General features: G+C 45.9%; 8 protein-coding genes across 8 annotated transcripts; 5 read left to right on the top strand and 3 right to left on the bottom strand.

Moving 5' to 3' along the window:
• Positions 1–2703: 2703 nt before the first annotated feature.
• AGABI2DRAFT_153070 (hypothetical protein) lies at positions 2704–2862 on the top strand (the record flags this gene model as incomplete). The annotated part of the gene is made up of 1 exon (XM_006464034.1): positions 2704–2862. One exon carries the CDS (start codon positions 2704–2706, stop codon positions 2860–2862), a length of 159 nt encoding a protein of 52 aa, XP_006464097.1.
• A 455-nt stretch (positions 2863–3317) lies between these two features.
• Positions 3318–8555, top strand: AGABI2DRAFT_120883 (hypothetical protein; the record flags this gene model as incomplete). The annotated part of the gene is made up of 19 exons (XM_006464033.1): positions 3318–3702; positions 3760–3848; positions 3896–4076; positions 4130–4149; positions 4186–4471; positions 4526–4603; positions 4653–4953; positions 5002–5398; positions 5455–5707; positions 5758–6102; positions 6158–6265; positions 6327–6991; positions 7050–7395; positions 7459–7503; positions 7570–7817; positions 7874–8050; positions 8098–8181; positions 8229–8357; positions 8409–8555. 19 exons carry the CDS (start codon positions 3318–3320, stop codon positions 8553–8555), a joined length of 4284 nt encoding a protein of 1427 aa, XP_006464096.1.
• Positions 8556–12104: 3549 nt separating this feature from the next.
• Positions 12105–12563, top strand: AGABI2DRAFT_55938 (hypothetical protein; the record flags this gene model as incomplete). The annotated part of the gene is made up of 3 exons (XM_006464032.1): positions 12105–12158; positions 12235–12301; positions 12397–12563. Coding segments are annotated over 3 exons (288 nt in total), but the record flags the coding sequence as incomplete, so codon positions are not given.
• A 1873-nt stretch (positions 12564–14436) lies between these two features.
• On the top strand, positions 14437–15671 carry AGABI2DRAFT_153069 (hypothetical protein; the record flags this gene model as incomplete). The annotated part of the gene is made up of 4 exons (XM_006464031.1): positions 14437–14482; positions 14544–14712; positions 14768–14989; positions 15047–15671. The coding sequence occupies 4 exons, from the start codon at positions 14437–14439 to the stop codon at positions 15669–15671; spliced, it is 1062 nt and encodes a 353-aa protein (XP_006464094.1).
• A 349-nt stretch (positions 15672–16020) lies between these two features.
• Positions 16021–16282, bottom strand: AGABI2DRAFT_194681 (hypothetical protein). The gene has a single exon (XM_006464030.1). It carries the CDS (start codon positions 16227–16229, stop codon positions 16068–16070), a length of 162 nt encoding a protein of 53 aa, XP_006464093.1. The 5' UTR covers positions 16230–16282; the 3' UTR covers positions 16021–16067.
• Positions 16283–17185: 903 nt separating this feature from the next.
• Positions 17186–18266, top strand: AGABI2DRAFT_194680 (hypothetical protein). Its single transcript, XM_006464029.1, has 2 exons — positions 17186–18034; positions 18091–18266. Exons 1-2 carry the CDS (start codon positions 17254–17256, stop codon positions 18165–18167), a joined length of 858 nt encoding a protein of 285 aa, XP_006464092.1. The 5' UTR covers positions 17186–17253; the 3' UTR covers positions 18168–18266.
• Positions 18267–18699: 433 nt separating this feature from the next.
• On the bottom strand, positions 18700–19612 carry AGABI2DRAFT_194677 (hypothetical protein; the record flags this gene model as incomplete). Its single annotated transcript, XM_006464028.1, has 2 exons — positions 18908–19612; positions 18700–18853 (listed from the first exon to the last, which is right to left on the bottom strand). Coding segments are annotated over exons 1-2 (843 nt in total), but the record flags the coding sequence as incomplete, so codon positions are not given.
• A 1801-nt stretch (positions 19613–21413) lies between these two features.
• Positions 21414–23219, bottom strand: AGABI2DRAFT_194676 (hypothetical protein). The gene is made up of 14 exons (XM_006464027.1): positions 23146–23219; positions 23018–23092; positions 22963–22967; positions 22820–22899; positions 22746–22765; positions 22641–22689; positions 22469–22571; positions 22379–22419; positions 22216–22326; positions 22081–22150; positions 21953–22029; positions 21897–21903; positions 21621–21828; positions 21414–21562 (listed from the first exon to the last, which is right to left on the bottom strand). Exons 1-14 carry the CDS (start codon positions 23168–23170, stop codon positions 21540–21542), a joined length of 894 nt encoding a protein of 297 aa, XP_006464090.1. The 5' UTR covers positions 23171–23219; the 3' UTR covers positions 21414–21539.
• Between the last annotated feature and the right edge of the window lie 40 nt (positions 23220–23259).

Raw genomic sequence — 23259 nt, 5'->3', positions numbered from 1 at the left:
TTTTTAAACGATTGGACCATTAAGAACAATTATCCTTTACCTTTAATTTCTGAACTTATAGACACTATGGGTAGCAAACGATTATTTTCTAAGATAGATTTACATTGGGGTTATAATAACATTAGGATAAAAGAAGGAGATGAGTGGAAGGCAGCCTTTACTACTTTCATGGGTGCCTTTGAACCCACTGTTATGTTTTTTGGACTTACAAATTCGCCTGCTACTTTTCAAACTATGATGAACGAACTTTTTAGGGACTTAGTAAATACTGGAAAAGTAGCTGTGTTTATTGACGATATCTTGATAGGAACAGACGATGAAGAAGAGCACGATAAAGTGGTGGAAGAAGTGCTGCAAAGATTGATGGACAATGATCTATTCGCAAAACCAGAAAAATGCGAATGGAAACGAAGTGAAATGGGGTTTTTGGGATGTATAATAGGGAGAAACGGAATCAAGATGGAGGAAAGGAAAGTGAAAGACGTAGTAGAGTGGCCAACTCCAAAATGCATTAAAGATGTGCAAAAATTCTTGGGACTGGCAAATTACTATCGACGATTCATTGAAAAATTCGCCAGTATTGCAAAACCATTACACACATTAACTAAAAAGGATAAAAAATGGAGTTGGGGAGATGAAGAAGAGGAGGCCTTTGGTACGCTAAAAGCAAAATTCACATCACACCCAATCCTAGTAGCCCCAGAATTGGATAAAGAGTTAAAAGTGGAATCTGATGCATCGGCTTACGCCACGGGTGGAGAATTGGCAATGAAATGTGAAGACGGAAAGTGGAGGCCAGTAGCATACATCTCCAAATTGATGACGGAGACGGAACGAAACTACGACATTCACGATAGGGAAATGCTGGGGATTATGTGGTGTTTAGAAGAATGGAGACACTTCCTGGAAGGAGCGAAACATAAGTTCGAAATTTGGACAGATCATCGCAATCTAGAATACTTCGCGAAAGCTCAACAACTAAATCGACGACAAGCCAGATGGGCCTTATATCTATCTAGATTTAATTTCGAATTAAAATTCCGCCCAGGAAAGACAATGGGGAAGGCAGACGCATTGAGCAGAAGACCTGACTTTGAACAAGGAACAAAGGACGATAACAAGGATCAAACCCTGTTGAAACCAGAGTATTTCGCAATCCGAGCAATGGAAGAGGGTCATATGTTAATCAATGCGGAGGAAGAGGAAATATTAGAGGAAATTAGAAAATCAGAAGCAAAAGAAGACGACGTAGTGAAAGCGGTGGAAGAGATGAAGCGAGCAAAAGTAAAGTCGCTAAGGGGAGACGAGTGGAAGCTGGAAGAAGGATTGGTACTGAAAGAAGGAAAAGTCTATGTGCCGAAAGACGAAACGTTGAGGACTAAAATCATTCGACTACATCACGATACCCCCATTGCTGGACACGGAGGACAATGGAAGACAGTAGAAATGGTGACATGCAATTACTGGTGGCCAGGCGTCACTAAGCAAGTCCAGAAGTACGTAGAAGGATGCGATCAATGCCAACGAAACAAGAATCGACCAACACCGCCGGCAGGAAAATTAATGCCGAACCCTATTCCCACCAAACCATGGGCCGACGTATCCGTCGACTTCATAGTAAAATTACCAGAATCACAGGGAATGGACTCAATTTTGGTGGTGTGTGATCGATTCAGTAAAATGGCTCACTTTATCCCAACTACGGAAACAACATCAGCGCTAGGACTAGCTAAACTGTTCAGGGATCATGTATGGAAGTTGCATGGATTACCAGAAACGGTGATCTCAGACAGGGGACCACAGTTTGCCGCAGACTTTACGAAGGAGTTGAATAAAATGTTGGGAATTGATACTAGGTTATCTACGGCGTTTCACCCACAAACCGATGGCCAAACTGAACGAACCAATCAAGAATTAGAACAATACCTCCAATCATTTGTCGATCATAGACAAACTGATTGGCCTGATTGGTTAGCAACAGCAGAGTTTTCCTATAACAACAAAGAACAATCATCAACAAAGGAGACTCCATTTATGGTTAACGTGGGGAGGCATCCGAGAACTGGTTTCGATCTTCGACGACAAGGCAACCATCCAGCAGCAGCAGAGTTTGCGGACCGCATGAAACTTCAACACGAGGAAACTCAAGCGGCCCTAAAAAAGGCACAAGATGACATGCGGAGATATGCGGATAGAGGCAGAGGAGAAGCGGTAAAATACAAAGTAGGAGATAAAGTTCTATTGGCTACCCGGGACCTTCAAATCCAGGGACGACCTACCCGGAAACTTACGGAGAAGTTCATTGGACCATACACCATCAAAAAGATCATTTCCCCCAACGCAGTGGAAATAGATCTTCCCCGATCTATTCGGATTCATCCGGAGGAGCCGACTTTAAGGAGGGGGTACTGTTAGAACCTTGCCAGAATGTCATGGCGTCACGCTGTCACATCTGTCATATATTTTATTACATAATAATTTCCCTCTGCTGCTACAGTTTGACGGAGGCTAAACTATCGGCATACTGCTAAAATGGCGCAAGCTACAGATTTACCAATTGAGCTTATCGACCTTATCTTATCTTTCCTACCTCCGAAACATGCGGAGCAGGTACAATGGCGGAGGAGGGCAGCGGCTATAGGACGAGAGGCAAGGCCGGTAGGATGGCGCCTATCGGGCCACCAGTGCAGGGAGTGTGGGAGGATGACGTTGGCAATGTGGGACGCGGAAGAGCAGAAGGAATGGGTAATACAGAGGTGGTCAGCGTGGGGGGCTCGGTATTGGGAACTATCCGGGTTCTTCATACTATGTCCGTGTGATGCGTTGTTGGGTAACTACTTCGGACACCAATGGTTTGTGTGAGTAGATTACCTGTTTAGGAGTTGTTTGTACTTGTGGACACTTTTATGGTTTGTTTGGTGTTGTTGACGTTTTTATAATCAATGTACTCGTGTTTACTTACTTCTGGCTCCACTCTTCTTTTCACATGTCAAATGTATAATTAGTTTACTTTCTCATACGTACTTCTTTTCTCATGTCAGTATATAAATAGTTACCTAGGGTAGTTGGTCTGTGCGCCATAGTCTAGGTATATAAAGTAGGTAGAAACTTGTAGAAGACTCCGTCGAGTTCTCTTAGGTTCACGCCTAATATTACTTTTGTCACTATAACTCCTTAGTTCTTGAGTTTAGGTGTGACCTGTGACATCACAGTCACAGTCGCCCTAACAAAGGTATGTTTCTGTTTTATTTTTTTGTGAAGTCTTTTTGAACTTAAGACATGTAGTTTGGCGATGTGGCACTGGCCGCCAGAGCAACATGTGGTTTTGTGCTGCATGTGCTTATAGTTTACCGCGTGCCCTTAGTGCTGCTCTTTGTCACCAGCAGAGTAAGTCTCATCAAACCAAAGCTCAGGCCTACCTCCAGGCCCGAACACGATCGGAACCAGACGAGCCTTTGGCACCGGTGCCATTCGCGCCCATGGTGACGGATTCTTCTCGGGTGCCTAGTGCCACCATCAATACAGTCGATTTTGATGCACTTGCCACTGATTTCGATGCTCACCTTGACTATCCTCTTAATCACCTTGCACAAATGGACCTGGATTTGAACCGTTGGCTTGAAGACGATGTCGTTAGTCGAGCTAGTTCCTCAGGTTCCTCAAGTTACAATCCAGCCGAGTGCACCGTTGATGATGACCCCGGTATGAACCAATCGTCATTTATGTTTGTAGTTGGCTTGACTAAACCCTAAATACTAGATCCCTTGATATTTGGGAGCACCCGCTCACGAAGAAAGGCAGACATAGTCCCTACTGACTCGCCTTGGTTTCCGTGGTCTGATAAAGAGGTGCGTAACTACAAAAAGTGTTTGATACATGTTGACGTTAATGATAGACTTGTGTCCTTGATGTTCTTCGTCATCTCCCACGCTCAGTTTTTTCTGATTCTCAGGTGGAACGAATACTCTGGGGAATGAATGCTCTCGGTGTCAATTTCCTTCCCTCCGTCATTCAACTTAAGGATTCCAATGTCCATTTGCAAAATACCCATGGTATTCGGACAATACGCTATGAAGGTCATTTGGGCCACATATAATATGTGAATAGCATTGCTGATATCGTCGCACAGGCAAGTTAACAATTTCTGTTGTCATATCTCGCCTGTCGTTCTTAGCCTTGTTTTAGGAACTTGCCAATCCACGAATTTGCCCACATCTGCATTTTTATCCTGAAGACAGTCATCCTCACCTTGAAGAAGCCTGGCAAGCTCATCGCTGGTCTTGCGAGTTGGATCCTGCGCTTCTCACGCCCATGATACGTTATCAATCCCAGGACTTTTATGTTTTTGAACCAGCTCTCCTCAAAAATGGTCGAGTTGTCATACCCGAACGTTGGTTCACTCGACGCATCAACGATGTTCATCAATTTTTCGCACTTGCCTATTCTCTCGTCCCCATGTATTCCGCTACCGGTTCCCCTCATGCATACATCGTCAATTAATACAACAAATTTGAAATCACTGCAGAGGATCTGTTACTATCATTCCCAACCTTGCGGGACACTTTTGTTGCAGATGGCTTGCCTGATCCACGTCTGATCTTAGGTATTTTAATCCAATGCCTTTACCTAAAGTCTATTGCTGACATTCCCAGGTGTTCGCCACTCACAGGATGATGTTGGGCTTTCACCATGGACCTTAACGGACCCGACAGTAGGAAATCGCTATCGTGCCTTGGCTAAAGGTCACTGTGTGGTATCGTTTCTGATTTGGCTGTACTGCGATGACACTTCCGGAAATCTTTCCAAGAAATGGAACAAGCATAACTCGTTTCTCTTCACAGCGGCCGGCCTTCCTCGTGCCATGACTCAACAGGAGTTCAATGTCCATTTTCTTTCTACCTCAAACATCGCGCCGCCCTTGGAAATGCTCGATGGAATTGTTGAACAGCTCGAGTAAGTGGCTTTCAGAGCTCTGTTTTCATTGCACTTATATCTATGTAGAAATTCTCATATTCATGGTATATGGGCGTGGGACTGTGACCTCCAAGAGATAGTCATGATCTTTATTGTTGTATTAGCGATGCTCGGAGACAACCCCATGCAGAGTGAATTGGCTTGTCATATCGGCCTCAAGGGTAAATACTTCTGCCAAAATTGCTGGGTTCGTGGTCATGACACTGAAGATCGGATTACACTACCATCCAACTTTCCAAGTACTTCGACGACCGTAGTAGGAGGAGTGAATAACACGGAAGGAGTTCCGGCCTCACCAATCTCACATGCGGGAACTCCTGATAGCCATGGTTCGGTCGACAGCCACCAATCTATATCAAAAAAGACTCGGCGCCCACAAGAAACCCTTCAAATCATGGTGAACCGAGTACACTGGTTTCTTGGGGTAAGGCAGTATCATTGACAGTAAACATATTTAACCAGGCTAACGGGATTTATCAGGTCAGTTCACCTCATCGGAAAGATGAAACTATTGAACATCTATCCTCAATGTTCAATGAGGCTGTGAATGTCGGCACGAGTACCAAGTACAAGCTAGCAAAAACAAACACAGGCCTCAAAGACAATTTTCTAGAGTTTTTCATTAATAAGATACATGCTGTGCGTGGTGCGGCAGCTGATCGAGAAGCTGCTGTTCATCAAACTTTGGAAAACGTACCACCAGTTCCCTTCAGTCCTGTCTGGTGGATCAAAGGTATTAGCCTGGTTATACAAGTCTTCTTTGTTACTTACATCATGTAATAGGACTGGATCCACATCAGGACACCCCGGTGGAGATATTGCACGTTTTTCTCTTGGGTTTTATAAAATACCTTTGGCGAGATGCAGTCACGCGTATAAACGACAAAGAGAAGAAACTTCTTGTCGTACGGCTGAATTCTACTGATGTATCTGGTCTGGGTATATCTCCTCTTGCTGGCCAAAGACTTGTTCAATATGCTGGCTCGCTCACTGGAGCTGATTTTTGTGTTATCAGTCAGGTTGCTCCCTTTGTTTTACATGGTCTCCCCAGTATTACACCCAAAATATATGACACGAATGGTGCCCCTGATTTGGCAACCGCTGATCACGGACATTGTAACCCATCTGGTGAGTGTTCGCCAACTGTTATATTGTTTTCCTGATTCATGAGATGCTTTGGTAGCAAACTCTTCAAGCGGCTATAGCGTACTTCCTCTCATGCACGGCCCGTTGGACCCCACGATGGTTCAACAAACCCAAGTTTCACATTATCCAACATTTACCGCTTCATGTACGCCGTTTTGGGCCTGCAATTCTTTTTGCTACTGAAAACTTCGAATCATATAATGCAGTGATTCGATCTCATAGTGTTCACAGCAATCGTCAAGCCCCTTCCCGTGACATTGCTCGGGGTTTGGCTCAATTTAATAGAATTCGGCATATTCTTTCTGGTGGCTTCTTTCTAGTACACTCAGACGAGATTATTGATGTGAGCGAGACGGGGCCAACTGACTGGCATACTGCCCAAATGGCGCCACTGATGTTAGTCACTCCACATGTCTCGCACCGGAACATTGTTGCTGAGGATCTTGGGTTAATTCCTCCCGCAAGAAAAGTGGAATCTGGTCCGTCTTTCCTTGACAATAGCGCTTCACTCGTCATTAATGACCTCTCAGGTCATGCAGAAAAGGTGCTGGGATCAGGAAAAAAGTGGCGCGAGACGGCGGCGGGGCTTGCTAACATTCCAGTCTCTGGTGACGTTTACGATGCTACGTTTCGTCAATACCATGCTGTGTATGCCGACAACGGCGACAAATGCATACAGGGTTCATTTATATTGGTACGAAGCAACCCTCCCATTATTGCCCGCCTTCGAGAAATCCTTCAAATTATACGCCCCGTTGGGTCGCCACAAGCTGATTTGGCTCTCATTGATCGATTCTCTATTGTATCTATCTCTCGTCACTACCAATTACCTCAAATCCAGTTTCATTGTGTCTCTGTCATTTCTCCTAAGGTGAGTTTCACCGTTCCACCCATTTTTGCTTTAACACAATTCTCGTTTGTGTTTCCAGGACATTCTTTGCACGGTTAACTTTCAACATAATTGTAGTGCCCACGGATGCACTACTGAAGAGATGCTGGTAGTATATCAAGAACGGGAAGGAACATCACAACGCCAGGCAGCAATACGACACAGAGTCCCTGACAACTTGATACTAAACACATCCCAGATGCGTGACGCAACATTACTTGCACAATTTCGACTGCAACCAGCTCCTCTGGACCGTAACGAAGCCATACTTGAAGGAGCTCGGTTTGAGATAGATATGCGCAAGTCCAAAACGAAGCCCAGTCGTCCTGAACCACGGTCACGGCCAACGTCTCAAGCATCTCAAGTCCTGGCCACTGAAACTTTTGGTGAGCAAATGTCACGCTGCTTTTCTGGGCAATAGAGTCATGTTGATGTGACTGGACGTGTAGTTCCTACACCCACCGAAAGTTCCGTGTCGTGGCCGTCGTGTTTTGGTGAACGCCATCTAAGACTTTGACTCAGGAGTTGTCTTTCGCGTCGCGACGCGACACTATTTAAAGCCGTGCACTTTCCCAACCACCCCCCAACTTTCCCAACCCACCGTAAAATGCCTCTATTCTATTCCCCACCTCCACCCTCACCCCCTCACTCTCCAGTTCGTTACAACCCCCCAAGAAATGCTCCTAGCATAGACACAGACTATACTATTTCACAAGACACTTCTCAGCTTCACATCTTCTGTAATCTTGTATCAAACAAGTATAAACTTTCCTCGGAGCAACGAATCGACCTCAAGTCACTCATTGAGGTAAACAAGTATCAGCTCAATGTCTTCTCTACTTAACTTTGGTTATTCTTATCAAGGCGTTTCCCAGCATGTCCTTGGCCTATGTCCGTACTTTGATATTGCAATTGGCCATCAGTTTTGCGAACATAAACTCCAACGAGGCTGTACACGCTGAATACAGACAGCTCCAACCCACCCTGAATGCACTTCGCAACCGTTTTGTAGTTCACTTTGAGCTAACAAATGCTCAGAAGGTATTCACGATCTTTGACTACGTTTTCTTGTACTGAAGATCTTATAGGACCAAATCATTTCAGTCTGTAAGGACAAGGTGTTCGACTATCGACGCACTGCATACAAGGATGCCTTGACTCAAGACGCTGAGGTTAGTGGTAGTGAAATTCATTACCGCCATATTGCTAACTAAAGTAGGATTATATTTGCCGAAATGCAACTATCCTTGGCTTTCTGACTATCACAGGCAACACTACATATGAACATACCCTTCATTCAGTTTGTCGTGTCAAAGCCAGTGCTGCCCGAAACCAGTTTCGCCAGTTGGTAAATGAGTTTGAATTTTGTCATTATCGTTCATATGATAAGTCTCTTTAGGTTGTCAAATCAATCGCCAAGGGCCAGTCAATGCCTCTTGATAGAGCTACAGTTTTTTGTGCCGAGAAGTTGAAATCCGGTGGTATTGGATCTCAGCCTCTACGAGTGGAGTATCAGTTCAGAATTGTTATGATTTCCACAGTATGAGAACTGTTTCTCTTTCATGTTACCTGTTTTATCTTTTCACTCTCACGATCAATCTTCCTTTCTCATGATTAATCATCTTCCTTCCTAGTTTGTACTTTCCTTCTCAGTATTACTCATCTACCTCGGTCATGGTTACTCAGCCCATTAGTTACCTTGGGTAGATAGTCTTAGTATAAGTAAGTGTAGATACTCTCTGTATTTCCCTACGCTTTACCAACTTGCTTTTCCCTTACTCGCCCTCAAGTCTTTGCCTTTGCTGCAACCTGAGCATTCGCTTTAAGGTCGTAACAAGAATGGCCTTATTGGTAAGTTAGCTTCACTTCGAAACTGGAATTGTTTAATTCTGACTCGATATAGCGCCGCTTTGCTAAAGATTTTTACCACAATGGAAGTCTTGAAGATAACCATGAGCATGAAAATGATACTACTCTCGCCATCTCTAGTCCTGTGTTACGACCTTAGTCTGAGAGACTCAGGTTGCAGACAAGTGACAAAGACTCGAGAGCGAGGTGAGAGTAGAGAAAGGGAAAGATACAATTGGTAAAGCGTAGGGAAGTACAGAGAGTAACTACGCTTACTTATACTAAGACTATCTACCCGAGGTAACTAACTATAGAACGGGCTGAGTAACCATGACCGAGGTAGATGAGTAATCAGTGAGAAGGAAAGTATAAACTAGGAAGGAGGATGATCAATCATGAGAATAGAAGATTGATCATGAGAAGGAAAAGATATAATAGGTAACATGAAGGATCAATCAAGGGAACAATAAGAATGATCATGAGAAGGGAAAGACAAACAAGGTAACGTCAAAGAGAAAGTGACATGGGAATGAATGATGGGAGAAGCGTAGGTGGAGAAGAGTATATCCAGGGATATGGAAATGAGTAAGCATGATGACGTCCCTCCTATAGGTTGGTAAATTCATAACATCCTGGTGGAAAATCTAAGGCTTCGGGGAAAGTTCCAACAGGAGAAGATTTCTGGGCTCAATTCAACTTGTTGCTGATGGATAAGAAAAAGGACTACGGAGACAACCTGATGTCGTCAATGTGGCAGACGTAGGTTTTCATTACCAGTGTTTCAAACTGGCTACTACTCACAGGTACTATAATGGCCTGATTTCGAGTGATCATGCGGAATGGGGACCTCCTGAAGGTAGTATACAAGTTACAGCCATCCCTCTCGCGAACATAAATGGTAGTAACAACCTCCTGTTGGGATCTCAAACATCTTTTGTCATGGATGAACCTTTTCAAACTGCTGTAGGCGAAATCGTCGACATCTCTCCTAATGCTCGACCCAGTCGTTCGTTGAGGGACATAATGAACTAGTCTTGATGGAATTCATAGCAGTCACCTTGTTGTACAAGCATGTATGCTATTAGCGTGTCATATATTTGAAATCATGATTGGTACCAGTGCGTGTGAATAAATGAGAGTGTGGGAATGTGTGTTGAACTTTTGTTTCACAATTTCGCTCTCCGCTTTCTTCCACCTCCCACAACCATGGTTTCTCTCTCTCTCTCCGCATGAACCACGACCTACCCACCTACTGGTTTTCTTTTTGTGAGACTTAGTGCAGACTTGTATATGTGAAGTACCGAGCTTTGTCAGTTTTGTTTAACTGACACGTTGCATAGAATCATGTAGTGAATGTCGAGTGGTATATCAGCACCAGTACGTGCTTCCTTGGGGCTTCTATAACGCTTAGCTGATGTTGTTAATCTTGTAGGTAGTACATCCATCTCCACCCGGAACTTCTATGTAAGTGTTTCGTCGCTACAGACATATTCTCGACTCAAGTTTTTCACTACAGTGTTAGGGCGACTGTGACTGAGATGTCACAGGTCACACCTGAACTTAAGAACTATAGAGGAAAGTGACAAAAGTTATATTAGGCGTGAACCTAAGAGAACTCGACAGAGTTTTCTACAAGTTTCTACCTACTTATATACCTAGACTGCGGCGCACAGACCAACTACCCTAGGTAACTATTTACCTCGGGTAGATAGTCTTAGTATAAGTAAGCGTAGTTACTCTCTGTACTTCCCTACGCTTTACCAATTGTATCTTTAAGAAGTAAGTAAACAAAAGTAAATTGATCATAAAAACGTCAATAGAACCAAACAAACCATAAAAGTGTCCACAAGTACAAACAACTCCCAAACAGGTAATCCGTTCACACAAACCAACGCCTCCCAAAGTAATTCCCAATCATCGCATCACATGGGCATAGTACGAAGAATCCGGCTATCGCCCAGTGTCGTGGTCCCCAGTATCCCCATCTCTGTATTACCCACGCCTTCTGTTCCTCATAGTCCCACATTGCTAGGGTTACTCTTCCACACCGCCTACACCGATGATCCGATAGGTTCCAACCCTCCAGTCTACTCTCTCTTCCTATTGCCGCCGCTGCCTTTCTCCATTGTACTTGCTCCGCATGGTTCGGAGGTAAGAAAGATAAGATTAGATCGATAAGTTCAATTGGTAAGTCGGTAGCTTGCGCCATTTTAGCAGTATGCTGATAGTTTAGCCTCCGTCGAACTGTAGCAGCAGAGGGAAATTATTGTGTAATAAAATATGTAACAGATGTGACAGCGTGACGCCGTGACATTCTGGCAAGGTTCTAACACACAGGCTTATTATGATGGGCTTGCTTCTAGCTGATAGGTATGTCAATCACTTCTTGATAGATTTGCATCAACTGAGTTTGTGACGTGTTCATTAAAGTGTAATTGAATCTCCTTCACGTCATATCATTCCATTGGTATATGATATGTATCCCTTCAAGAAACAGCTTCGAAGCCTTGGAGAGTGGTGAGTGTTACTGTTTCATCGCTTCACATGTCTAATGTCCGGATAGCAGATTATCGCTATGGTTGTCTATTACTCTGCCAGGCCATAGTTCCACTTGAACTTGTGAACTCGCTATTGAAATCGTATGCACTATAGACAGTAGTTTAGTGATGTGCATATATGGATCATGAATCAATTTTATTTTATTTTATTTTATATGTTGCTTTATATTTCTATCCCAAAAAGGAATATCGGCTGTGAACCAACCCGTTATATCTCGACCCCTAAACTGAAGTTGGACTCAAGGTCACACATCTCAAGTTGAATGCGTGTCCACAAACCTGGCGTAGTGCCAAGTTAAACTTGAGTCCAACACGGAGTCCCATCAACTTGAGTTGAACTCAATAAAATCACTGCCCGTGTATACGTGAGCATGGCTACAGTACTTAGGAGACGAAACTTAGGGGGTAATAGGTAACAGTAGGTAACACCGTAACAGCCTCCGTCACATGTGACGATAGCTGGATTTGCAATTGACAGATCAGTTGACAGCAAACCCTGATCGATCAACTGACACTCGTTTTGTCCGCCGTGTTACAGTAACGTATACATATTCCACTTATCTCTGGACAACCACGAAATTCAGTTACAGATCGATCGAGATAAACACCCACTGTGGCAGTACTTGTCGTTGATATCTGAGATATGTCCAGTTGAGTGATACGCTTCTTCAACGCCATCCGCCATTTCGAGTGCCGTCTTTCCCTTTGCCCGTAGTTCAGCTTTTGAAGGCAGCCTCTTGTCCGTACGAGGCTAAACAATACCTTTCTCGCCTTAATCTCCCCTCCGCTGATTTCTCACCCGCCATTCAAATTTCACAGATTGAGGAGATGTACAGTATCCTCCAAAGTTTCCTCGAAATCGGGGTCCGAAACCTTCAAACGCATGGTAAGCAGTACCCCTTATAACTTTCTACTGCTCTCGCCCCGCTGCTTTGGGTTGGCTGGCCGCAAATATACCCAGACTATGAAAATGTTTACAAGGCACGCAACACACCCTCGCACTTTTCGTCAATTCATTGATGTACAACCAGACAAAAATACATGCTTTCAAGCTTCGTCATTCCGTTACTACTAGGCGTTGTTATTCCGATTTTGAAGCCCTCCGCGGCATCCTCGAACATAGGTCGACCCATGTCAACACCCCTCCCCGTATTCACAACCGTTCCTCCGTGTGCACTTTAAATATTCACGCTACTTGCCCCTGCGTGGTACAAACTAACGATTCTCTCCATTTTTTATGGTACAGCTGTGGAAAAAGTCAAGAGAAGCAAGCCGTCGCCGAACAGCGTTTTCTATCGCCACCAGCAGCACTTCGGCCGCTGATCAATTCGAAACTCGCAGTGCTTGGCGTCATTGTCGTCTGCATGTGCTCGTTGGCGACGAGCTCGTTCAGATGCAAATTTCACTATCCATCACCCTCCACTCCGAGTTCTTCTTCAACGACCATACCGCCGCTGCTTCCTTCACCCCTCATCAGCTACGACTTCAGTCTTCCACTGGTGGCGTGCCTTAAACCCCACATTGGCCAAATTCCTCCGACTGGACGTTGACAGGAGGGGCACTGGCCAGTACCGAGTTCACGCGAGACGGTCACAAATGGTTGCTTGATTTGCATTCTGTGAGTATTTTTACCAAAAATCCTCTAAGAGAAGGTGTCATTGACCCCAATTTGTCTTTTCTAACTGGGGGATTGTTCTGGCAGGGACAAATAGGTGCAACCAGTAGCGTTCATCAAGGTGACTCGGATAAAGTCCAAGAACACAACAACGTACCATCTGCAGTCTTTGCATTTCATCTAGTCACTCATGGATCATCTACATCTGGCATGTAGATCCTGGTAGCGTGCTTGAAAACAGCATGGAGGACAGCGACGACGCACCGGAATGCTTCGGAACACCAAAGCGGGAAATACACAGAATGCGACTAGCCATACCACAATCTTCAATGGTATGGCCATGATTTCCGGTGATGTCCGGGGGTGAAGAGCCGTAGAATGGACCGGAGAATATCAATGTTTTGTTTGCGAGCGGTGAACACGAAGATTGTCACGATATGTGACAGTAACGCCTCGGCGCTCCCTCTCTCACCTACCTCGATATCTCGATGAGGAGATGGAAGATAAGCTCCTTCGCAAATTGAATTCCTTTCGCTTCTTACATCAACATAGGGTTCTTCTGCCGCCGAGACCCAGGAATCAAAACGTGCGCTGCTCGAAGGTCAAGCTTCAAGGGTGGCTTCCAGGTGTGCTTGAGGAACTTTTGAAACGCCCTTGGAGGGCAGATGCTGGGGAAGATGGGGGAGAGGCCATGAGTACTATGCAGGACGCTCCTCCTCCCCGAGCCCAACTTTGACGACATCCTCTGTGCCCTTTGCGAACTCGACGTACATCTCTCACCCACCCTCTGTCGGACCGCTTTCTTACCCGGTCCAGTTTGCTGTTCCTCTCCTCCTACACCTGTGTTTGCTCTCTACACCTGCCTCGCGCTCCTCTCCTCCCCTCCTGGAAGCCACAACATTCCTCAAGGTATCTTTTAAGACGGGTCCACATATCCACTCGAACTTGAGTCATATTTATCCACCTGATTCAAACGGTGGTGGGGATTCGGGATTGTGAAAGCGAAGGGTGTAAACTAGCAAACATAAACTCAAAACAATTTTAGTGTTGAACCTCTACGCTGAATGAACACGGCACACAATTTTGGTAGAATTACGGTTTCAAAGATTTGTCCAATCTATAGCGATATCAAACAGGAACAAATAGCGAGTCAACGGTCCGAGAACAAACAAATGGAAATTCAATTCGTCACCATACTACGTCCCGATCTCGTATAGGATGTCATCCAGGACAAGGAACTCGGGATCTCCATCAACGTTCTGGGTCCTCCTTCGCTTCAGATAATTTCAATAACCACTGGCAGCTGTCGCAGCAAGCAGTACTAGGCCTTTCGGTGTGAAAGTTTAGGTGCGTGCATGCAGCATGTCATATGTCACACCCTCGAGGCTCAATCTTTACTCTTAACGATGACTTCTTATGCAGATGGACCACCTTTGAGGCTGCTTGCGCTAGGTATATGCGTCCGCTTGCACCCTCTCACCGATAGAGACGCTGACTAGTAAACTCTGAACAGATGGCGGTGGGATTCGCGGACTTTCAGAACTACTCATCATCAAGGAAGTTATGCACAAGCTAATGTTTGAGGAGAACGAGAAACGGAAGCGGGACGGTGAAGAACCTCTTAGCGTACTCCCGAAGCCGTGCGATTATTTCGATCTGATTGGTGGTACTGGTACTGGAGGGTGCGTAGCGTTATACATCTACAGTTGTCTCATGTTACTCACATGTATATTACAGGATAATTGCTTTAATGCTTGGGCGTCTTCGGATGGATGTAGACACCGCAATCAAAATATACGATGACCTGGCAAAACGAGTCTTCTCCGCTATGAAGCGATGGGGGAAGGGAAGATTCAAAGCGACAACACTCGAAGCAGCCATGAAATCTGTCGTGGAGACCGTAACTGGTGATTCCGAGTCACCCTTATTAGAAGCTGATCAAGCTGGAGTCTGCCGAACGTGAGTATATTACTTACTCTTCCATGCATTTGGACTTTGAATTCGAAGATTTATTAGTTTCGTCTGCGCAAAGAGCGCCCACAACATGAACACCCCAGTGCTTCTTAGGACATACCAGTCTCGTGAAACACATGTCAATTGCAAGATTTGGGAGGCCGCTCGAGCGACATCTGCAGCGCCCATATTTTTTAAGCGCATTGAGATCGGGCGGAACCAGCCCTTTATCGATGGTGGACTAGGCCGCAATAATCCGAGTCAGGTGGTGCTGGAAGAAGCCAATGCTCTATTTGGCGCTCGTCAAATCGGGTGTTTGGTGAGCATTGGTACTGGACAGGCCGGAATAATCGGGATCAAGAAACCTGGGGTATGGCAGCGAAACATACCAAAAGCCGTCATCGATGCGTTAAGAGCAATCACCACCGACTGCGAATCAACACACGAAGTTATGTTGCACCGTTTCTCCTTTTTGCCGTACACCTATTTTCGCGTAAATGTCGAGCAGGGGATGCAGAGACTAGAGCTTTCCGAATGGGAGAAACTAGATAATGTTAAGGCTCATACAATGCAGTATATGCAGAAGGAGGAGGTCGCTGAGAAGCTTGCCTTGTTGGTTAGTGCGATCAGAGTCCCGCGAGGGCAGCTTCTACTCGAGCAACTCGGTATGGAAGAATCACTCTTGTAGATCTTCATAATAATCTAATCTCGTTACCCTAGTTACTCCTAGGCATCCAAATGAATCGGTCCCACAAGCCAGGGAACACAAGCGTTGTCCGCTTCCTGTGCAACCATTTATAGGACGAGAGGAAATCCTTGATCAGATGCGCAAATATTTTGAGTTGGGGGGTGATTCCCCACGTGTCTTCGTTTTGCATGGCCTTGGGGGTTCCGGCAAGACCCAAATTGCTTTCAAATTTGTGCAAGAATCAACCTGGTATGATTCAACTCTCTACAAACTCGCGACTGGCGACAATTTATATGTTTAATTTCTAGCTTCTCCAACGTCTTCTACATTGACGCGACCAATGAACAAACTCTTCGAACAGACCTTGAGGCCATCACTCCAGGAAATACGGAGCGATCAGTGGATGCGAGTCTCCATTGGCTTGCAAGCCAGCGCGAGGGGAAGTGGCTTCTCGTCTTCGACCACGCGGACGGTGTGAACTTGAAACTGAAGAGATTCATTCCTCAGTGTCGATTTGGAAACGTCCTGGTTACAACACGTAACCGAGACCTTCGCCATCTCTCTGCAAAAGACGGGGATGCAAAAGTTGGTGCGATGGAGCACGAAGACGCAAAAAACCTGCTGCTGGATCGGGCTCGGGCAGAAGAGAGTGATGAAAATAAAGTGCTGGCAGAGGCGATTGTAAAGGTTCTTCCTCTCATTTTGGTTTCTTTAAAATACATCTTCAGTCTAAAGCGCGAAACAGGACCTCCATTACTTTGCTTTGGCTATTTCCCAAGCTGGCGCTTACATTCATTGCCACTTGTCATTGAGCGAATATCGAGAATTCTATCGACGTCACCATGACAAACTGTTACAAAATGAAGAGTTCCAAGGAGGGGATCCATACGATCGAGCGGTGTATGCGACGTGGAGTTTGAGCTACGACGAACTTGACGCGTCAGCAAGATCTTTGCTCCAAATTTTCTCGGTGCTACATCACGAAGGAATATCGGAGGAGATGTTCGAAAAGGCGGCATCGTCTGAAATGCAACTGGAGGATTCCGAACTACAACTCAAAGTGACTGAGTTGTTGAACATGTTGGGAAAACGAGGTCCAGACTGGTCTTGGGACTTTAAGCAGGTCATCGCGCGTCTGATTTCATTTTCGCTCATTGAATATGATAATCAAAATCACACCTACAGCATTCATCCACTAGTGCAACAGTGGAGTTGTAGCACCATGGCGGGAAATAGACAGCTCATGCAGAAATGTGTACTCAGCATCATTTGCCTATCAATTTCTTCGTCGTTCGACCAGGACTACAATTATCGACATACACTTTTGCAGCATATCTCCAGCTCCAGAGCCTCGGTCGATCCAGGACAGTTGACGCCTTCAGTTTTGAATGGTATGGCACTTGTATGCTTCGAACAGGGGCAGTGGAAGGAAGCAGAGGAGCTTTGGGTGGTGGCGATGGAGAAGAGGAAGCGGCTGCTCAGTAATGATCATCCTGACACACTCATGAGCATGGCCAATCTTGCGCTCACGTACAGGGACCAGGGGCAGTGGAAGGAAGCAGAGGAGCTTCAGGTGGTGGTGATGGAGAAGACGAAGCAGCTGCTTGGTGATGATCATCCCGACACACTCATGAGCATGGCCAATCTTGCGGCCACGTACAGGAACCAGGAGCAGTTGAAGAAAGCAGAGGCGCTTCAGGTGGTGGTGATGGAGAAGATGAAGCAGCTGCTCGGTGATGATCCTCCTACCACACTCACGAGCATGGCCAATCTTGCGACCACGTACTGGCACCAGGAGCAGTGGAAGGAAGCAGAGGAGCTTCAGGTGGTGGTGATGGAGAAGATGAAGCAGCTGCTTGGTGATGATCATCCTGACACACTCACGAGCATGGCCAATCTTGCATCCACGTACTCGAACCAGTGGCAGTGGAAGGAACCAGAGGCGCTTGACAAGGGGGTGGTGGAGAAGAAGAGGCAGCTTCTTGGTGACGATCATCCTGACACACTCAAGAGCATGGCCAATCTTGCGGCCACGTACAAGAACCAGGGGAAGTGGAAGGAAGCAGAGGCGCTTTACAAGGTGGTGATGGAGAAGAAGAGGCAGCTGCTTGGTGATGATCATCCTGCCACACTCACGAGCATGGCCAATCTTGCAAATTCGTACTGGTACCAGGAGCAGTGGAAGGAAGCAGAGGCGCTTCAGGTGGTGGTAATGGAGAAGATGAAACGGCTGCTCGGTGATGATCATCCTACCACCCTTACGAGTATGGCCAATCTTGCGACCATGTACAGGGACCAGAGGCAGTGGAAGGAAGCAGAGGCGCTTCAGGTGGCGGTGATTGAGAAGATGAAGCGACTGCTCGGTGATGATCATTCTACCACCCTCATGAGCATGGGCAATCTTCTGACCACATACAAGAACCAGGGGAAGCGCAAGGAAGCAGAGGCGCTTCAGGCGTTGATGAAGAAGAGGAAGCAGTCACACTGTTAAGTTGAGGTTTTCGGCTCAGCCAAAAAATTCACTTAATTGTATAATTTCGGTACGCCACTGAAAAGACAAATTTGACTGGCTCCTGAGTATGGATTCGACTTCAGAAATTCTTTTTGTGCGCCTCGGTCAATGAGAATCAAATCTTGTACAACTCTGGTAATATCTGGGCATACACTACACGGTACTCCCTAATTTTATCCGTTCCTCCGCTGAAAATTTATAGGTAAGCCAATATGTCCACTCCGACACTCCATCATCTGAATCGACGAATTGAAATTCTACAAATGACGTTCCAGTCGAAGTAAACAGAATCGTGGTAGGCTGGTCCGGAGATCGGGTTTTCCAATCATCTAATTGTCGTTCCAATCGTATACAGCAGTCATGACATGCCGGTAGTGAACCTATCGACTCCTTCACAGAGATTTTGGTTTCCCAGTCCTCGGCCTTGCCTTTTCCCCAGTTGCCTGCTCTTCCATGCTGCACAACACCAATTTATTGAGTTCGTTGCAGACAGAAATATTTGACTCACTGTACAAGATCGCGTCCACGGATGAGATAGACTTGTCGCTGTTGCTGTGGGATGACGGAACCGCAACTTGGCCTGCTGTGTGATATTGGTGAAATCAAGCACCTTGACAGGTACCTGCTTCAATAAACCACATTTCATCAAGTCACGGCGTCGAGATCGATTCTAAAGTAAAGTTTCAACATCACAACCACATGAAGAATAGAAGAAGAAACTTGCAAACACCAGCTCTTGCAATTCCCAGATTGGAAAATCGTTGAAAAAATACTGATGAAATCGAGATGTTATAAGGCGAATGCAGGACTCGGTGCAGAAGGCTGATTTTCCTTGTTTAATACCCTCCACGACATTTGAGACAGCCAACTTATACAATTTAACCCTCGTTCTGTCGTCATACCAGTCCATTTCTTCATCAACAGGCCAAGCAAGCGAAATATTGTCTCCCGTGCCGGGACCAAAGGCTAGAGCACCGAAGGGCGTGGACCTTTCAAGTTCAATGATATAATTCACATCGTCAAAATCAATGCCATGAGAAGCCTGCTCGAGTATTCTGAAGGCGTACTGAACCTCAAGTAGGTAAGCTTCGTCGTTAACATCGAGGCAAAACCTGGATCGGGTGTAGTCGGATATGTAGTCGATAAATGATTTATGAAATGGCCGGAGCATTTCCTTATGAGCTTCGTCGCGTGGAGGGTCATCCAAAACCGAACTCAGAAGATGAATGGCAGCATAGGCGTCATCGCTCGTCATACCCAGCCAATTACAAGAAACGATGAAGTTTTCTTTTCGAAGATGCTCTTTCGCTTTTGATTCCCAAACCAATGCCAACAAGATTTTTCGTGTGTGTACCATGACTCGCTCTGGAACCTTGGAGAGAATTTGAGCGTACAACGCATCAAGTCGTGCCATCGGGTGCTCCTCTTGTGGGACGCCAGGTAGTGGATGGGCATCAATGGCCTTGAGTACATCATTGAGCTGCGACTTTGGGTTTGCAATTGTACGGTCGCCAATGTATTTGATGGCCGTATCGACGAATACGAATAGCCCGCTGGAAGCGTTAGCCAGTTTCCATAGCTCCTTCTCCGGAGGCCACTGCGATCGGGGATTAACCGAAAACTCCTTTTGAATCCTTGTCAATTCGTCGCGAAGCAATCTCTCGACATCTTTGCGAGCTTCATCCGAGTCAACCAGAATTTCCTCCTTCTCGTAGACCGTTTTCACATAATCTTGAGCAAAGAAGGACTGGATGTGAGACTCCGGACGACTCGCAATTATCCAGACGATGGGCGAGGATGGGCACGTGGAACAGACCTCATAGATGAGCTGGAGAAGCCCTCGCTGGGTGTGCGACTTGTCACATTCATCAAGGCCGTCGATGACTATCAAAATGCGACGAAGACCTGGGAGAGAGCGGTGTATAATGGGTTCGACAATAAACTTCCCAAACTGTACGGGGAGCAACGATTGAAGAAGCGATGGGTCACGAGTAATCTCGTACTCGATGAATTGACGATATGACTTGCACTTTGTAGCGAGCTGATAGGCAAGTGTTATAATGGTTTTAGCTCCATCATTGCGTCCGTTGATGGAAAAGAATATTGAAACGTGATGGGACACGGAAGGAAGAGGGGATTCAACGACGCTCTGCATGATGGCCGACTTTCCGACCCCAGCTGCACCAACCACCCAGCGCATCTTTCTCTCGTCGATGGCATTGGCAATAAACTCTAGGCATCGCGCCAGGATAGCCAAACGAGTTCCGGGATGACATCGCGGAGGTGGATCACGACCGTCAGAATTGAAAGCAGCCCCAGGTATGGTTTTCCCCAGGAGCTTTTCCATGACTAGGCGACGTCAGCAAAAGTAAGGCGATGATGGAAATAGCTCGTACAGTTATCATTCGGGTGGTTGATGACGGTATTTGAGTAGTTGACTAGCATAAAGTAATCAATAATGATATATAGCGTGTCCTCGTGTTAACGACCAGTTTCTCACCATTATTCCCATCCCCTTGAACAGATACGTTTCTCGACTCATGAGTGTTCTGAATATAGGTCGTGCCTGAATTACCATCCTGCCGCGGAGGTGGCTAGGGACATTTCAGCCATTTTTCATTCACAGGTCAAAGTAGGGAATCTCACACTCGATTGTTGAGAAAGTAAGGACGTTTGTGAGGCTGTCGCAGGCGACCGCCCGGGTACAACCAATAAATTCTTATGCTGTGATGGATCCGAGTCCGTGGTGAGGGAGGGAGGCACGACGTTTATAGGCGGAACCGAACCAGATGGGGCGGGCGTCTGTGCGGAATTTGGTACAACTAACGAGCTCATGAGTTGTGAGTCGGGGTCAGACTGGCCAGCAGAATCATTGGAAATGTTTGGAGCGGCGGTAACGGGACCGCCTTGACCTAATCAACGATGAGTATTGAAATCATATATATATCAATGAACAATGAACAAAATCATGCCTTGTTGTAATGGACCATGCACCGAGGAGGGACGAGAGGATGCGTGGACGCCAGTTGCTTGGCTGGAGTTCTCTTCAGGTGGTTTCGGTGATCGTGAACGTCTGAGGCATAAGAACTGAAGGAAAGAGAATTGGGGCATTAGATATGGTGGTGGTAGGACGCAAGGAGGGAACGTGTAAAAAGACGCCCAACTGGCCAGCTTGAGAATAGCTTGACACGAGGCACGCCATATATGTGCTTATGACTGGTATCCCGATCAATAAGTCGCCTTCTTTCTCATAGACCATTCTGCATGAATTGAACAGATCTATGAGCGAATTATACAAACAAGCAAGAGCAAAAAGTCTGTATACATATATACACCTCCGCACGCATCAAAATGCTCTAAATATACGGAGGCCCAAGAACTAAAAATCGCAATCAACAGATACATAAAATAAAATGAAAATAAATCAAAAAACGCACCCTGTCTGAAAACACCAAGTGTAAATTCCACCACTAACAAAAGCACACCACCACCAGGCGCAAGTCGGAGTACCTTGGGTATAAATCCTTTGTATAATGACGCGAAACCTTCTTCACGTAGCATAGTAGCAATGGCTGGGTATGTCCAGTTATATTTCGGCTTGACGCCTGGTATGCGTTCGGCTCCTTGTATACGAGATTTTACCACCTGATTTAAAGAGTCAGCTTCTTGTTTACGCAGGTGCGCATGCAGGTGGTGGATAAATAGGGACTCACGTCGAAGCTAGTTAAATGTTTGAGTCAGGCGGTAAGGCACGAAAAAACAAACTTACGGAGTATTAAGCATGGTACCACATAAACCACCAACAGCACCGGAAACGAAATTGTTGAAAAGTTCATCCTTGGACGTCTTATGACAAAAGGTAAGAATCACTCTTATCGCTCATAATTAACAACGCACTTTCGGTTTGGGAAGCATCCCCTTGACGGTGAAGATGCATCCAAAATACCCGCCATTCCACCAGAAATGACTGATCCGAGCATTAATACCTCACTCTCACGGCATTAAACGCTCAAAAAGCGTGAAGTTACGGACCGCCAGAATGTGGACTCCATGCCAGCATAGAGACCAAGGACACCTTGCTTTTGAATGACTTGCTTCACGACGTCCATCGGGCCTTTAAACGTGCTTGCTTTGTCTTGGAGTCTACCTGAGAGTCAGGCCTTGCAAACGCGCAGATACCAAAAATGACACCTACTTGATTTTGACCAGTTCGAATGGTACGACAACTACACTTTCCTTTTCCCGAGTGTCAGACCATGAGTGATTTTTGCTCACACCAACGCACCGTAGCTCCAGCACTGCAACCTGTAAGAATCGACAAGCTCTGCGTCATTTTGCTTTCGCCTGACCAATCGACGTAATGTTTTCCCCAAAAATCATTGGCGGCACTTTATCCGCACATTCACGTGTAAGAATCAGGCTTTCTCCGTTCATCGAGGGATTCCGATTGAACGTACAATTTGACAGCACGCTTAGGGGCTTCGAGTAAAAGGGGAGGAACGAGACCTTGTGGAGACGAGAGTGAGAAATGGGCCGAAAATTGGCCGAAAATTGAAAGTTACCCCGATAAAGCCGACCAACGCTGGTTGAAATTTGTCGTCAAGTGGAGAAAGTGGAGTAGCAATGGGAGGCATACCCTTCTTGCTTGACGATAGAAGACAGTGTTCCGACGAGTCCTTGGGACTTGCCAGTGTCCAGTTGCATACGAGTTTTCACCTAGGATCATGTTCGTGTGACTACATGGTAGACGGTAATCCAAAAAGTACGGCGACAACGTACGACATCTATGGGTATAATTAGAGTCGGAAAACAACGCAACAAGTGGCCAACATACCAAGGGGGTAAAAAGTAAGAATTTCGGAGATTCCAGCAATTGCCCCGGCTGCAAAGTTGGCAACGAAGGGAAGGGCTTTCGAACGAGTTTCGTTAGTAGAAAGAACAAGTCTAGCAGCAGAAACATACGCTTTGGCTTGTGTTCAGCCGACATTGCTGGTGGTCGTGGCGGAGAGAAAAAGTGCGAGATGTTCCGACGCTGGGTAAGATCCAACTTTTGATCTTCTTCCGGCCCTTTACCGG

This window comes from Agaricus bisporus (genome assembly GCF_000300575.1).
Source record: "Agaricus bisporus var. bisporus H97 unplaced genomic scaffold AGABI2scaffold_9, whole genome shotgun sequence".
Lineage (NCBI taxonomy): Eukaryota > Fungi > Basidiomycota > Agaricomycetes > Agaricales > Agaricaceae > Agaricus > Agaricus bisporus.
The sequence above is the reverse complement of the archived record's forward strand: the minus strand, read 5'-3'. Positions and strand labels throughout refer to the sequence as shown.

Excerpts from the sequence above, each read along its gene's own strand:
- AGABI2DRAFT_194676 (XM_006464027.1), bottom strand. The coding sequence starts at position 23,170 with ATGTCGGCTGAACACAAGCCAAAGC. Across the intron at positions 22,420-22,468 it reads GTTGCAGTGCTGGAGCTACG|GAAAGTGTAGTTGTCGTACC; the intron begins GTGCGTTGGTGT and ends ACTCGGGAAAAG. Across the intron at positions 22,030-22,080 it reads GGATGCTTCCCAAACCGAAA|ACGTCCAAGGATGAACTTTT; the intron begins GTGCGTTGTTAA and ends TTTTGTCATAAG.
- AGABI2DRAFT_194681 (XM_006464030.1), bottom strand. The coding sequence starts at position 16,229 with ATGGCGAAGGTCTCGGTTACGTGTTGTAACCAGGACGTTTCCAAATCG.
- AGABI2DRAFT_194680 (XM_006464029.1), top strand. The coding sequence starts at position 17,254 with ATGGAGAAGACGAAGCAGCTGCTTGGTGATGATCATCCCGACACACTC. Across the intron at positions 18,035-18,090 it reads GAAGATGAAGCGACTGCTCG|AACCAGGGGAAGCGCAAGGA; the intron begins GTGATGATCATT and ends ACCACATACAAG.